The sequence below is a fragment of the Phyllobates terribilis genome, unplaced genomic scaffold, assembly GCF_046119375.1.
Source record: "Phyllobates terribilis strain yellow unplaced genomic scaffold, ASM4611937v1 Scaffold_1__5_contigs__length_1240528914, whole genome shotgun sequence".
NCBI classification, from domain to species: domain Eukaryota; kingdom Metazoa; phylum Chordata; class Amphibia; order Anura; family Dendrobatidae; genus Phyllobates; species Phyllobates terribilis.
The window spans coordinates 294217713-294232430 of record NW_027362761.1 but is presented as its reverse complement, the minus strand read 5'-3'; the positions used below and the strand labels follow the sequence as shown (position 1 = coordinate 294232430).

At 47.9% G+C, this 14718-nt stretch overlaps 1 protein-coding gene across 1 annotated transcript in view; it reads left to right on the top strand.

The window, feature by feature from the left end:
• The first annotated feature begins 3282 nt into the window (after positions 1 to 3282).
• Positions 3283 to 14718, top strand: part of PITPNB (phosphatidylinositol transfer protein beta) — a 45722-nt gene continuing 34286 nt past the window's right edge. Inside the window, exon 1 of the mRNA XM_073673175.1 lies at positions 3283 to 3432. Within this exon, the coding sequence (XP_073529276.1) occupies positions 3413 to 3432 (20 nt within the window). The 5' untranslated portion in view covers positions 3283 to 3412. The remainder of the gene's footprint in view (positions 3433 to 14718) is intronic.

Sequence of the window (14718 nt, the reverse complement as noted above, 5' to 3'; positions counted from 1 at the left end):
GAAGACTGGTTGCTCAGAAGTTTCAGGAAGTAGAGCATGCAGTTCGGCCCCCGACCACAGGTGGATCGCTTCAGCCAGGAGACCGAGTGCTGGTGAGGGCTAAACGATTTGGGAGTAAGCTGGACCATCGTTGGGAGGCAATACCATATCGGGTGGTGAAGAAGGTTCACCCAGACAACCCCGTCTACGAGGTTAGGCCCGAAGGGGATGACACCGCGACATCCAGGGTGTTGCACCGTAATATGTTGCGACCTTGCTCCTCTGAAGCAGAAGTCTGTAACAGGGCTGGGCCCTTAGACGTGTTGGCTGAAGTGCCACATACAGGAACCTTGGGGGATGAAGAAGGGTGGGCCACAATGCAGTTGGGCCCGTCAGAACCGTTGGTGCCACTCCCGAGTGGAAGTCAGAATGAGTCAGGAAATGATTTGCAATCCCCAGTAGTTGATTCGTCGGATCTCCCGGAGTCTCCTCCACAAGAAGAGCCCCGCAGAACTGAGCGGGCTAATGCCGGAATTCCTCCTAACCGGTATGCTCAGGAAGAGTTTATCTGGTCTCGAATCCAACAGAAAACGCAGGAGTGTGCCCAACTCCTGTCTGAGCTTGCACTGCCTGGAAGGAGACATCAATTCTGCGAGGAGTCCACTCGCCCGAGGACTGGCGAGCAAAAAGGAGGGAGGAATGTAGAACGAGCTAAAAAGCTTGTAACAGAACTTCAACATGACGTTTCAAGGATGGAGCGAGACTGCCATCTACTGGCCAGAGACAGTCAAGCGGAACCAAAATATACAAAGGAAGTTGCAGGCAGGGCAGATTCAGAGGCTGGACCCGATCAGGTGACTTCCAGGAAGGAGTTCAGAGAGATAAGAGGCCAGCGCGCCAAACCTGAGGGGTCTTTGGCGCCAAGCAGCAGAGAGGTGCAGACGTGCTCCCTGCGTCCTGAGAAACCCCGCGTGACAGGCCAAATCCAGAGGCCTGAGAGGTGCTCCAGCTGGGCACCGGTAAAAGAGCTCCAGATCCCTCACAGTTGAGACTCGAGTGCTGTGCCTGCTGAGGATACTAGGAACCTGATCGCTGTGCTGAGTGAGTTCGCGGAACCCGACGTCGGCCGCCGACAGACGAGGCCTGGACCCCCCTATCCAAGGCTCGAGAGACTGCCCCCAACAGCCAAGCAGAGAGGAGCTGCATACGTGAGCAGGGCCATCACTTCCACTGCTCACCCACGGTACCGGGGACAATTGGGTTTAAGTACTCAGGTTGGGAGGGGGACGGTTGGGGCTAAAGTAGCACAACGTGATTTAATTGAATTCATCCGGAAAGAGACTCACGGCCTAGCGGGAATAACCGGTGACCCCCGCTAGGGCCAAATTCACGGTTAAAGAACTTGTGTGGTGCTTCTCATGCTTGAGGGCATCACCTTATTTTAAGAGACTGCGCCTTACTTTAAGAGACTGCGCCTTATTTTAAGAGACTGCGCCTTATTTTGAGAAATTTCGTATTTTTCTGATATTTCAAACCACTGTTCATTACCCTTGTTGCTAATCCCTTGTTTCAGTATACCTGTTGTATAAAACTGTTTACAAACATCTCTGACTGTTCTCGCCTTGTGTCTCTGTGCGTTGCATTCCGGCACCTGCATTACACCTCCATCCTTAAAATTTCGAAGATGGCAGTCCATTACAACAAGGTCAAGCAGCAGACATTGGGGAAAACAAAGCTACAGACTGGCAGAGGGCGAAAGCGACTCTCCACTGACCGGGATGACCGTCATCTTATTCGAATGTCACTCAGCAACCACAGGATGACATCAAGTGACCTACAAGAGGACTGGCAAATGGCAGCTGGGGTGAAGTGCACGGCAAGAACAGTTTGTAACAGGCTCCTAGAGGCAGGCCCAAGTCATGTAAAGCTAGAAAAAAGCCTTTCATCAATGAGAAGCAAAGGAGAGCCAGGCTGAAGCTTGCCAAAGACCATAAGGATTGGACCATAGAGGACTGGAGTAAGGTAATCTTCTCTGATGAGTCTAATTTTCAGCTTTGCCCAACACCTGGTTGTCTAATGGTTAGACGGAAACCTGGAGAGGCATACAAGTCACAGTGTCTTGCACCCACTGTGAAATTTGGTGGAGGATCGGTGATGATCTGGGGATGCTTCAGCAAGGCTGGAATTGGGCAGGTTAATCTCTGTGAAGGACGTATGAATCAAACCTCATATAAGGTTATCCTTGAGGACTGTTTTTTCCAGCAGGACAATGCCCCATGCCACACAGCTAGGTCAATCAATGTGTGGATGAAGGAGCACCACATCAAGACCCTGTCATGGCCAGCCCAATCTCCAGACCTGAACCCCATTGAAAACCTCTGGAATGTAATCAAGAGGAAGATGGATAGTCACAAGCCATCAAACAAAGAAGAACTGCTTAAACTTTTGTGCCAGGAGTGGTATAAGGTCACCCAAAAGAAGTGAGAAAGACTTGTGGAAAGCATGCCAAGACGCATGAAAGCTCTGATTAATAATCATGGTTATTCCACCAAATATTGATTTCTGAACTCTTCCTGAGTATTGTCAATTCTAAATGAATAAGAACTTGTTTTCTTTGCATTATTTGAGGTCTGAAAGCATTGCTTCTTTTTTATTATTTTGACGATTTCTCATTTGCTGCAAATAAATACAAAATTTTTAGCTTTGAATTTCGGAGACACACTGTCAGTAGTTTATAGAATAAAACAACAATGTACATTTTACTCAAAAATATACCTATAAAGAGAAAAATCCGAGAAAATGAAAATTTTCCAGTGGTCTCTTCATTTTTGCATTAATATCCACCCCCATTTCTGGGTCATCCCATGGCTTAGGTGGATTTTTTGGAAACATATACCTAATAAATCTATTGCTACTTACAAGCTCTTTGTCTGATAAGTTACTAAAGTTGTTTTTTTGCGAGCTCTGAGAGCTTGCACGGTTTTCTGGTCAGTCACATCTATAAGTGCAGCTGGTCAGTGTCACACCTTCATCACATTCACAAGTATTTAGCATTATCTCCATGTTTACACTAAGACAAAGACTTGTACTGTGCCTTTAACTCCAGGCAGCATAATCGCTAGAGGAGACTCCGATCAGGCACAGGCTAGGAGGACTGCGGGATCCCTGGGAAAGTAAGCTACCAGCAAGACCAGGCACACATCAGCGCTCTGACATATGTCAGGGTCCCGGCCAATCAGCGCTTTGTAGGCGGGGTTTCCAAACCCTAGACAGTTCTGGGCATCCAATGGGCGAGCCCGTAGGCGTGGCTTTGTACATTCTGTAGGCGTATCTTTGTACATTCTGTGGGCGTGGTTGAAGACGGCGGCCCCTCTCCAGGAAAGCGTCGTGTGACGTCGGTGCCGCACAGGAGCTGCGGCAGTCGCTGCGGAGAATGGTGCTAATCAAGGAATTGTGAGTGCGGGCGGCGGGAGCTGCGGGGAGCGGTGTGTGAGGCCCGTGCGCTGAGGGCCCGGATTATCACCAGCTGGCTGCCCCGCTAGCAGGGAGGATAAGCGCTGCAGCCTCCTGCGCTCCGGCCTCTGCTCTCGGCCGGTGTGGGGGCCGGTGCTTCTGCCTGTGTTATCTGGTGCTGTGCAGGTTGCATCATGGAGACATGGCCGCCAGTGACTTACCTTGTACTTACCGGGCCCCGGCCACTGTGTGCTGCAGCCCCTGCCCCGGTGCACTGTGGGTAGTGACAGCCAGGCGTGATGTCATAACTTGTGCCTGCCGAGTGACGTCAGCCTAGAGCAGCAGTGGTCAGGACAGTGCTCCCCTTAGTGGCCACTTGTGGGACATTAGTCACATTGTGCCCCCAAGTGCTGACCGACGACTACATCGCGTTACCGGTAACAGACCGCGGCCTCTGCCTTATAACTACGTAACGTTACCGGTAACAGACCGCGGCCTCTGCCTTATAACTACGTAACGTTACCGGTAACAGACCGCGGCCTCTGCCCTATAGCAACGTAACGTTACCGGTAACAGACCGCGGCCTCTGCCCTATAGCAACGTAACGTTACCGGTAACAGACCGCGGCCTCTGCCCTATAGCAACGTAACGTTACCGGTAACAGACCGCGGCCTCTGCCTTATAACAACGTGGCGTTACCGGTAACAGACCGCGACCTCTGCCTTATAACAACGTAACGTTACCGGTAACAGACCGCGGCCTCTGCCCTATAGCAACGTAACGTTACCGGTAACAGACCGCGGCCTCTGCCCTATAGCAACGTAACGTTACCGGTAACAGACCGCGGCCTCTGCCCTATAGCAACGTAACGTTACCGGTAACAGACCGCGGTCTCTGCCCTATAGCAACGTAACGTTACCGGTAACAGACCGCGGTCTCTGCCTTATAACAACGTAACGTTACCGGTAACAGACCGCGGCCTCTGCCCTATAGCAACGTAACGTTACCGGTAACAGACCGCGGCCTCTGCCCTATAGCAACGTAACGTTACCGGTAACAGACCGCGGCCTCTGCCCTATAGCAACGTAACGTTACCGGTAACAGACCGCGGTCTCTGCCTTATAACAACGTGGCGTTACCGGTAACAGACCGCGACCTCTGCCTTATAACTACGTAACGTTACCGGTAACAGACCGCGGCCTCTGCCCTATAGCAACGTAACGTTACCGGTAACAGACCGCGGCCTCTGCCCTATAGCAACGTGGCGTTACCGGTAACAGACCGCGGCCTCTGCCTTATAACAACGTGGCGTTACCGGTAACAGACCGCGACCTCTGCCTTATAACAACGTAACGTTACCGGTAACAGACCGCGGCCTCTGCCCTATAGCAACGTAACGTTACCGGTAACAGACCGCGGCCTCTGCCCTATAGCAACGTAACGTTACCGGTAACAGACCGCGGCCTCTGCCCTATAGCAACGTAACGTTACCGGTAACAGACCGCGGCCTCTGCCTTATAACTACGTAGCGTTACCGGTAACAGACCGCGGCCTCTGCCCTATAGCAACGTAACGTTACCGGTAACAGACCGCGGCCTCTGCCTTATAACAACGTGGCGTTACCGGTAACAGACCGCGACCTCTGCCTTATAACAACGTAACGTTACCGGTAACAGACCGCGGCCTCTGCCTTATAACAACGTAACGTTACCGGTAACAGACCGCGACCTCTGCCTTATAACAACGTGGCGTTACCGGTAACAGACCGTGACCTCTGCCTTATAACAACGTGGCATTACCGGTAACAAACCGCGGCCTCTGCCTTATACCCACAAAACAGGGGTGGCATGTCATTGGTGCAGCCACCTGGGGGCCCAAGAGATAATGGGGCCACTACTAGCTCCAGGTGGGATTGTGCAGTATGATGGTCTGTTGGACAGTAAAGGGCCCATGTATTCTCCTCGCACAGGGGCCTCTTCTGTCTGTGTCCACCAGTGGTTAATAATGATCATGTAGCCACAAACATCGGGGGTTTATATAGATGACCCTTGTGGGAGTCAATATTTTTCCAGACTGATAAGAATTGACGATTCTCATCCAACACACTGAAGAGACCGCGGCGCTGTCACCTGAACAGCCCTATTAAATAACATTGCTCCCTGCCCCGTCTGTCAGGTCAGTTGTTTCCAGAGACAGCGCTAAGGGCTGTGTGCACATGCCTTAAGGTCATTTTTTCGTCTTGCCTTTCTTTTTGTGCTGGCATCTTTTGTGCCGACCACCTCACTAAGGCACTCAATGATTGAAGAGGCCTAGATTGAAGGATGCTTGTTTTTTTGGCTCTTGTTAGTTTAGAGTTAGAAGTGGCACAATCCTTGTGAGTTAGTCTGGGCCTGAATGACGCGGGCCGCGGGCGAGTCTGGGCTTGAATGACGCAGGCCGCGGGCGAGTCTGGGCCTGAATGACGCGGGCCGCGGGCGAGCCTGGGCCTGAATGACGCGGGCCGCGGGCGAGCCTGGGCCTGAATGACGCGGGCCGCGGGCGAGCCTGGGCCTGAATGACGCGGGCCGCGGGCGAGTCTGGGCCTGAATGACGCGGGCCGCGGGCGAGCCTGGGCCTGAATGACGCGGGCCGCGGGCGAGTCTGGGCCTGAATGACGCGGGCCGCGGGCGAGTCTGGGCCTGAATGACGCGGGCCGTGGGCGAGGCTGGACCTGAATGACGCGGGCCGCGGGTGAGGCTGGGCATGAATGACGAAAACTGCATCTATAATACCAAACAGAAAAGTTGAGAGACCGTGATGAGTCAGTCTCTAAATCTACGGCTCCTGCACAGAGCCAAAACCTCTAAATGGGCCTGTTATATCCTCTCATCACATCTGGGCTTCTGTCTAAATCCTCGACAAACAGGCTTGAGATGTCCCCTGATGGAGCCATTCACTTCATGGGGGGAATGGAGTCCATTGCATATAATGTTGTCCCCTTTCCTGTGGCAGCCGTCTTTTTAGCCAGACCCATGCCTCATATTATGGACTCCATTAGCCTCATTAAAGGCAATGCTTTTTGTTGGGGAGAGACTTAGATGGAAGCCCCAGATGAAGTTCTAAAAAGTTTTATTTGCCCCTTATTGCGTAGGTCTGTCGATCTCGCAGTCTCCTCCACTCCCGCCAGCAGGATCTGACCCATCCTCTGTCCTCGCAGTATCATCGGGGTCCTTCTCCTGAAGTCTTGCTTTATAGTATTTGTGCTTGGGGATGGGAGACTTCAGTTTTGTGCTTTTACCCTAGGGGTGTTCTCCATGCTGACTATCTGTAGAGAGTGGGCACTTCCTATTGACGCCTCTCACTTCACACTGTAGGCTGGTTTTCTACATGGCAAGGATATGGAGATATTCAGGTGAAGTTTTCTAATCATGACGATTATTAGTTTTTGTTTAAAGGTAAATTTTAAAGATATGCAAAAATTGTCTTTAACCAATCTCTATGGTGCTGGCATGCCCTCATAGTGTAAGTGGGTGGAGGGTGGGCACCACAATGCCACTCTCACCAGGTTTATAGGGTTTTTCTTCAGTTATGCTTAATTTCGAGCATCTCCAAAGGGTCCGTACACTTAAAACAGAAGCCAGTGTAAATGACAGCTGGCAGTTTCCATAGACTTGCAGTATAATTTACACCAGTTTTTGCAGAAATTCTAGTAAATTGTCTGGGATCAGGCGACCATGCCGCTGACTAGCTTGTCTTCTGGCTTCTCACAATGTAGGAATAGAAGTTAGCGGTACGTGATCGTAAATTACATATGAGCGGTCACGTGACAGCTGAATCCTGACAGTGTGCCAGAGATGTTGTCACTTGTCATCAGGTGGCCACTGTCTGGGTGGGTGATGTGTTGACACTATGGAGGTCACTGCTGGGGCCAGTGATTGACTGCAGTGGTGAATGGGTGAGCAGAGACTGGCTGGGGGCAGGGAGGTGTCAGCACAGGAGCAGTAGGGGTTTGTTACACGATTAGAAGCAGTTTGGAGAAATGAGCCTGGGGTTACAGTGATGGCAATCTTCACACAGGTCGCACGATCCCATAAATCTGTGACTCGCTGTCGTGTGACCGTTAGAGCTGTTATTTGCCTGTAAGAAAATGGCCAAGTCGCAATCGCACGTGACTTGCATTGAAGTCTATGGCAATTGTCTCGCGTGTGACCAACGACAGAACATCCAACTCATTTGGAAACATTTGTCACCCAGGAGGTGATCATTAGATGTGATTTCAGTGTAACCCTAAGCCAAAATCATAGCTTTGGAATCCCCTGTAATTAATAAAGTGGCTTATTTCTGCCTTCGTCTGCCATTAAACTTTATTTTTACACATTGATATATTGTAAAGAGTAGTTGGCAGCACTTTTCATAACTATTTATCCAAACTATGGCTGATTTATCTTGGTTAATGGTGATCAGAAGGCACAAAAGATGTGTAAATCGGGTGAATTTTTCAGACATTTGCCAAATATAGAGCCCATTGATGGTGGGTACCAGTCTATGATGGCTGCCATTGTTACCATGCTGTTTTCTTCTTTTCTCTCTTCTAAGCTCGAAGTATGTCCTTTTAAATGGTTAAAACAAATGGATTGTAGTTAGAGATCCTACAGACATTGTGATGAGTTACAATGGCTTTGGCTGCTAGATACCAGGGAGCAGCCGTCAGCGGGTAATAGTCCCCGATCTGTATATCCATGAGATGACCTGGAGCTATGACTCACTTCTGCCCCCTTCAGGAGGTCGTGGCTACTGTCCTAGTTCTGGAGCCTGACTCTTCAAGGTATATAATGGAGCGAATTTTCACAAAAGGAAGACACATTGTAAATGATGACAGCTGTGCTAGCCATCGTCCTAACAGCGGAGTCCTGTGTATTCTACAGTATATACACTACTCAAAAAAATAAATGGAACACTTAAACAGAATATAACTCCAAGTAAATCAAACTTCTGTGAAATCAAACTGTCCACTTAGGAAGCAACACTGATTGACAATCAATTTCACATGCTGTTGTGCAAATGGAATAGACAATAGATGGAAATTATTGCCAATTATCAAGACACCCTCAATATAGGAGTGGTTCTGCAGGTGGGGACCACAGACCACATCTCAGTACCAATGCTTTCTAGCTGATGTTTTGGTCACTTTTGAATGTTGGTTGTGCTTTCACACTCGTGATAGCTTGAGACCGACTCTGCAACCCACAGAAGTTGCTCAGGTAATGCAGCTCATCCAGGATGGCACATCAATGCGAGCTGTTGCAAGAAGGTTTGCTGTGTCCCTCAGCGTAGTGTCCAGAGGCTGGAGGCGCTACCAGGAGACGTGGAGGGGGCCGTAGGAGGGCAACAATCCAGCAGCAGGACCGCTACCTCCGCCTTTGTGTGAGGAGGAACAGGAGGAGCAATGCCAGAGCCCTGCAAAATGACCTCCAGCAGGCCACAAATGTGCATGTGTCTGCACAAACTGTTAGAAACCGACTCCATGAGGGTAGTATGAGGGCTTGACGTCCATAGATGGGTGGTTGTGCTCACAGCCCAACACCGTGCAGGACGCTTGGCGATTGGCAAAGTCGCCACTGGCACCCTGTGCTCTTCACAGATGAAAGCAGGTTCACACTGAGCACATGTGACAGAGTCTGGTGACGCCGTGGAGAGCGATCTGCTGCCTGCAACATCCTTCAGCATGACCGGTTTGGCAGTGGGTCAGTAATGGTGTGGGGTGGCATTTCTTTGGAGGGCCGCACAGCCCTCCATGTGCTCGCCAGAGGTAGCCTGACTGCTATTAGGTACCGAGATAAGACCCTCAGACCCCTTGTGAGACCATATGCTGGTGCGGTTGGCCCTGGGTTCCTCCTAGTGTCAGCAGTTCCTGCAAGATGAAGGCATTGAAGCTATGGACTGGCCCGCCCGTTCCCCAGACCTGAATCCGAGTGAGCACATCTGGGACATCATGTCTCGCTCCATCCACCAGCGTCACGTTGCACCACAGACTGTCCAGGAGTTGGCGGATGCTTTAGTCCAGGTCTTGGAGGAGATCCCACAGGAGACCATCCGCAACCTCATCAGGAGCATGCCAAGGCGTTGTAGGGGGGTCATACAGGCACGTGGAGGCCACACACAATACTGAGCCTCATTTTGACTTGTTTTAAGGACATTACATCAAAGTTGGATCAGCCTGTAGTGTGTTTTTCCACTTTAATTTTGGGGGTGACTCCAAATCCAGGCCTGCATTGGTTAATAAATTTGATTTCCATTGATGATTTTTGTGTGATTTTGTTGTCAGCACATTCAACTTTGTACAGAACAAAGTATTCAATGAGAATATTTCATTCATTCAGATCTAGGATGTGTTATTTGAGTGTTCCCTTTATTTTTTTGAGCAGTGTATGTATGTTAGTTACAGAATATAGGGTCCGTATAGGGCGGGGTGTTCCTTAAAGGTTAGCAGTCCTGCTAGAATACATCCTTCACATACAAGACATTATGTAAAGCAAATGTTGGGTGAGGTGTAACATTTCTCGGAAGGTTTTCTATTCTTACCTCTAGTCTTGCTCTTTTTTTTCCAGCTTTTCCGCCATAAGACGTTGGTGGTTTTTATCTTTTATTGATATAAAAAAAAACCTCCAGGAAACGCTTTCAGGAAAAAGGCTCAGGAAACAACTTAAAAAAAAAGCTGTCAAAGAAGAAGTCTCCTTGAAGCATCGTCTGCTTTAAAAACTGTTGTTCTTCACCACCGGAAAAAGACACAATGTGAATATACTCTAATGTGTCTTATCCCATATGGAAAGCTCTCCAGTGCCCAGATAATTAGTTACTTGTGGATATTGCCCTGTAGATTTTGGATAGTAAATCTGTGGTTTTAGGAAGTACGTGTTCTGGTAACATTATTGTTCTGTGCACACATATTTTGCCACCTTTTTGTGTGCACCATGAGATATATAAACATAAAGACTGTAGAACATGGGAACCATAGTGACAAGCTCTGTAAGGCTCGGTCCACTCAGCGTTTGTGCCCACTGACAGATGGACGCTGAGGCCCTCCGTATCGGAAAGCACAGTCTGCTCCGCTTTGCTGCACAGATACTCTGCAGCCTCCTACCCGTCAGACGGAGGCTGAGAACTCACTTTTGGCCTCCGTCTGGTGAATATTCGCCTCTGGAAACGTTATGGTACACGGCAAGATATTCTCTTCTGGTATACTGCAGGTTGTGTCCAGTCAGTGTGCACTTAGGCAAAAATGAATAACTGAACTAGCACACATGTTAGTATAAGTGCAATGTGTAGGTGCACATTCACACTGCGGCCATTGACAAACTCCTCGCCCTTACATTACTTTAAACCAAGGTATACTTTTTCAGTCCAGAGTTGTCCAAGGACGTTTGGCGATTGCTTCTTTTGGCATGGAGCTCTTATGGGAGGTGGTCTCATTTTGCCTCCCAGCTTCCTGCTTGCTGTGGAGCACTGAACTTCTGGTTGATTGACTGCTGTTAGCAGCGGTAACGTTGCACCAGTGGCCTGAACTTTGCTGCCTCATTATCACAGGAGCTGGCCGAATCCAGCAAGCTTGAGCGCAGTACTTACAAGCTCTATAGCAAAAGTGCTCTTGGCCTAGAAGACTGGTCATCACTAATAGTCTGCCTAGGTTACCTGACACCTCTGCTATCAGCAGTAGACAATAGGATTAAAAATCATCCACTAACGAGAACGGAGCGTATTTTTAATGAGGTAAATTGCTTGGTTTTTTTTATACAATTTTTTTTTTTTTTTTTTTTTTGCAATTTTACCCATTTAAGAACATGAGTAACAAGGTCTGCTCTGTGATCGATCCTGTTCCCTCGGCTGGTGGTGCATGTAGGTAAAGGAGCTGTACATGCTAAATCGTAGGGTATTTTTAATCAAGACTATTTGCAATGTTTCTAAATTTTTTCTTTATTTAAATAGTTGCAAAAGTGCACATACTTCTGGTCTTTAGAATTCGGTTTCCACTTAAATGAGAACTCTTCATTATGTAAATCCCCCTTCATTGAGGCCCAGCAGTATATAATGGCTAACCTTAGCAACCCTCAGCTGCTCTTCATCACAAGCCATTACTACGGTGGGCCTATGTGTCTCCCTTCTGTTTAATTGTTGATCACCGTCTGTTCTCAAGTTTAGTAAGCCTTTTTCCACCAGGGAATAGTGGCCTTTATCTTCCTCCTCCTGCTCACCTGTCTGCCAAACTGAATATAGTTATGATTGAGAAGAGGGCTTTCAGTGAGGGTAAGAAAGTTCCAATACCTGTAGTTCTGGCAGAAAGCTCGTAAGGAGTCAAGTTACAGACCATGAGAAATTGGGAAATTTCTTGAACATATGAGACTGACATTTTCACCAAAAACAGTTGGGGATAAGGGCAAAAAAGACCATGGTCTCCATTCATAAAGGTGTTTATTCCAAATTCTCACGTAACCCACGTTAAAAAGTAGCAAAATATTTGCGCTACTCCGCAATGCCAACCTATCTAACTCATGAAAAGTTGTAGTTTTTTTCTGAAAGGACAGGTACATTTTAAAGGGAATCTGTAACCAGGTTTTTGCTACCCAATCTAGCAGCCTGATGTAGGCAGAGACCCTGATTCCAGTGATGTGCCACTTACTAAGCTGCTTGCTGTTTGATAAAATCACTGTTTTTATCTTCTGCAGATCTGCCAGTTTTTGGAATCCTAAGCTCTCCATCACCCCACCCACACCACTGATTGCTTTCTGCCTATGCACAGTGTACACAACGCTGCCAACCAGTGGTGATGGTGGGTTATACAGAGCTCATGAATATCGAGGACTACATGGCAGCTGATTGATTAGTATTCTGTTGATGATCTGCTATAAGCAAGCTGCCCTGTAAGTGATGCGTCGCTGGAATCAAGGTCTCTTTCTGTACATTAGGCTGCTCTCACATTAAGTGGCAACAATCTGGTGACCGATTTATTAGGCGTGGCTGGTTATGGTCGGTTGTGTTGTATTTTTGTTATGGATAATGCATTTTATTGCTCCATGTGAAGGTTTACTTACTAAGCTGCAAGACCCGGGTGTGTAAATTCTTATTTAATTACTTTTTATGACTGTTAATTTACTTCATGGCAAAAGAGTGCATGCTGAATTATTGATTGACTTCATGCTTGAAGTTTTGGCACGTTTTCCCGTAAGTGTTGGTTTTTATTATTTGCTTTTCCTTAAGTGACACATTTATTCTTGAAACAGAATACGTAGAAACATAAGAGGGGGGGGGGGGTTCCCATCATAAAGGGTTATCCACTATTCTTCTGCTATTGATGCCCTACCCTTATAATTGGTCATAAATATCAGATTGGTGGGGGCCTGACACCCTACTCACCTACAGATCTGCTGTTGTCAGCTTTGACACTACATTCTGTTTAAATGTGGTTGCCCATAAAGATAATACTATGGATGCCATAGGAAGAGTCCCAGCTTTGGACCACCCTCTGCACAGAACCGCACAGCTGTGGGTGGTGGCTGCTGCCAGGTCCTGCGGATCAGCTCCTACTCAATCAAATAGGAGCTGTGATACCGTGATCAAGAACGGGCACTAAATAAGTACAGGTCATCAATATCTAACTAGGGGACAACCCGTTTAAGCATATTTGTCCATATACATGTCTGATGTCCATCTTACCAGTGGGACCCTCCACTAACAAGAGAATGGAGGTGGAGGACAATGGTAGGCTAATTGTGGTTGCCCACAGTCTTCATGAAGTCTATTATTGAGGTGTCTGTGTCTGGGTGCAGCTTCTTCCATTGGGGTCTTTTGAAAAAGTTACAGAAAAACAAGTGACCCTCATCCAGACCCCTGTTCTTCCAATAACTGGGGGTCCTTAAGGTAGATGTGGATATGCTATACGTGCCTTAGGTGTCATGAATTGTGTGCATGATGCCTACACCAGAGCCATGTACACTTTTATAGTGCGGGAGTGGATGACAACAAAGTTGACACTGCAATTATATTCACTAGTCCTGTACAGAAAATGTCACCGCACATGGCTGCCCGTGTAATAGCGTATAGCCCGGGATCTGCCAAAGCACAAGCCAGAATGGTTCATAAAGGGCGGTCCGAAGCTGGGACTCTTCTCTATGGCGTCCATAGTGTTAGCTTTTTGGGACAACCACATATAAACAGATTGCGGTATTAAATATGGCATCTGTGTCTGCAGCAGTCCAAGAACAAAGACTTCCAATCGGAAGGAAGAACAAGGTTCCATGTATGAGCAGCGATCAGCACTATTTTGTACAGATTAATTCATTGGGGGCGTTTTCGTATTCTATTCTGATTTTTTTTTTTGCACAAAGAAAATGGGGAAAATGGATTTGAATAAAACTAAATGTACTTGTGTAGCTGTATAAACAGCCATGTGGAGTGCACACTGCTCACAGATCTGGAGTGCTCTGTATACAGACGGATAGCCAATGTATTTGGACCATATGCTATGAATGCATGATAAATGTGGGTCTTGCCACGGGGGAACCCACCTTTCCCTGAGAATGAAGACCCCTGACATCGCTGTCTGTCGAGTGGCGGCCGCACATGCAGAGTCTCTCCGTTTATTTCATAAGGGGTTCTAAAAATTGCCATGAAAACCTGTCTCCAAACTATACTATGCCTTCCAATATGGCTAGAGAGTATACAGTAATGGACACAATAACATGTTAAAGGGGTTGTACAATCTTAAATGAACTCCCTGTGCGCTGTGAGGATTCGCTGGTTTCTGAGCCGGGCGCGGTGGTGATGTATGCGATATACAATCTCCCAGGCAGAAGCTGTGTGGTGGGCACGGTCTCACTCCATACACTTGTGTTGAGCCCAGCTGTGCCCACTGAATGGCCATGTCACTAAACAGGGCATGGCCTCACTCAATACAAGTGTATGGGGCAAGGTCGCGCCCACTAGACAGCTTCTGCCCGGGAGTATGTATAACGCATACTTACCCTCAGGTCCAGGCTCAGAAGCCGGCAAATCTTTGCAGTGCATGGTGTCTGCACTCACACAGTGACTGCAAACTTACCAATTAAGACTGGACAACCCCTTTAAGAGGATGTAAAAAAATACCAGGACATAATTTTGAGCAATCAATGTTTTAATTTTTATTTCATAAATCCATAGGACACCTGAAAATAAGTGACTTGTAATATATCTTCTCAGAGAAATCTGCTTCTTTCTCCTCCTGGATTGTAGTTATCCTATCCTGGGTAAAATCTGTATTCAGTGAAGAGATGGGAG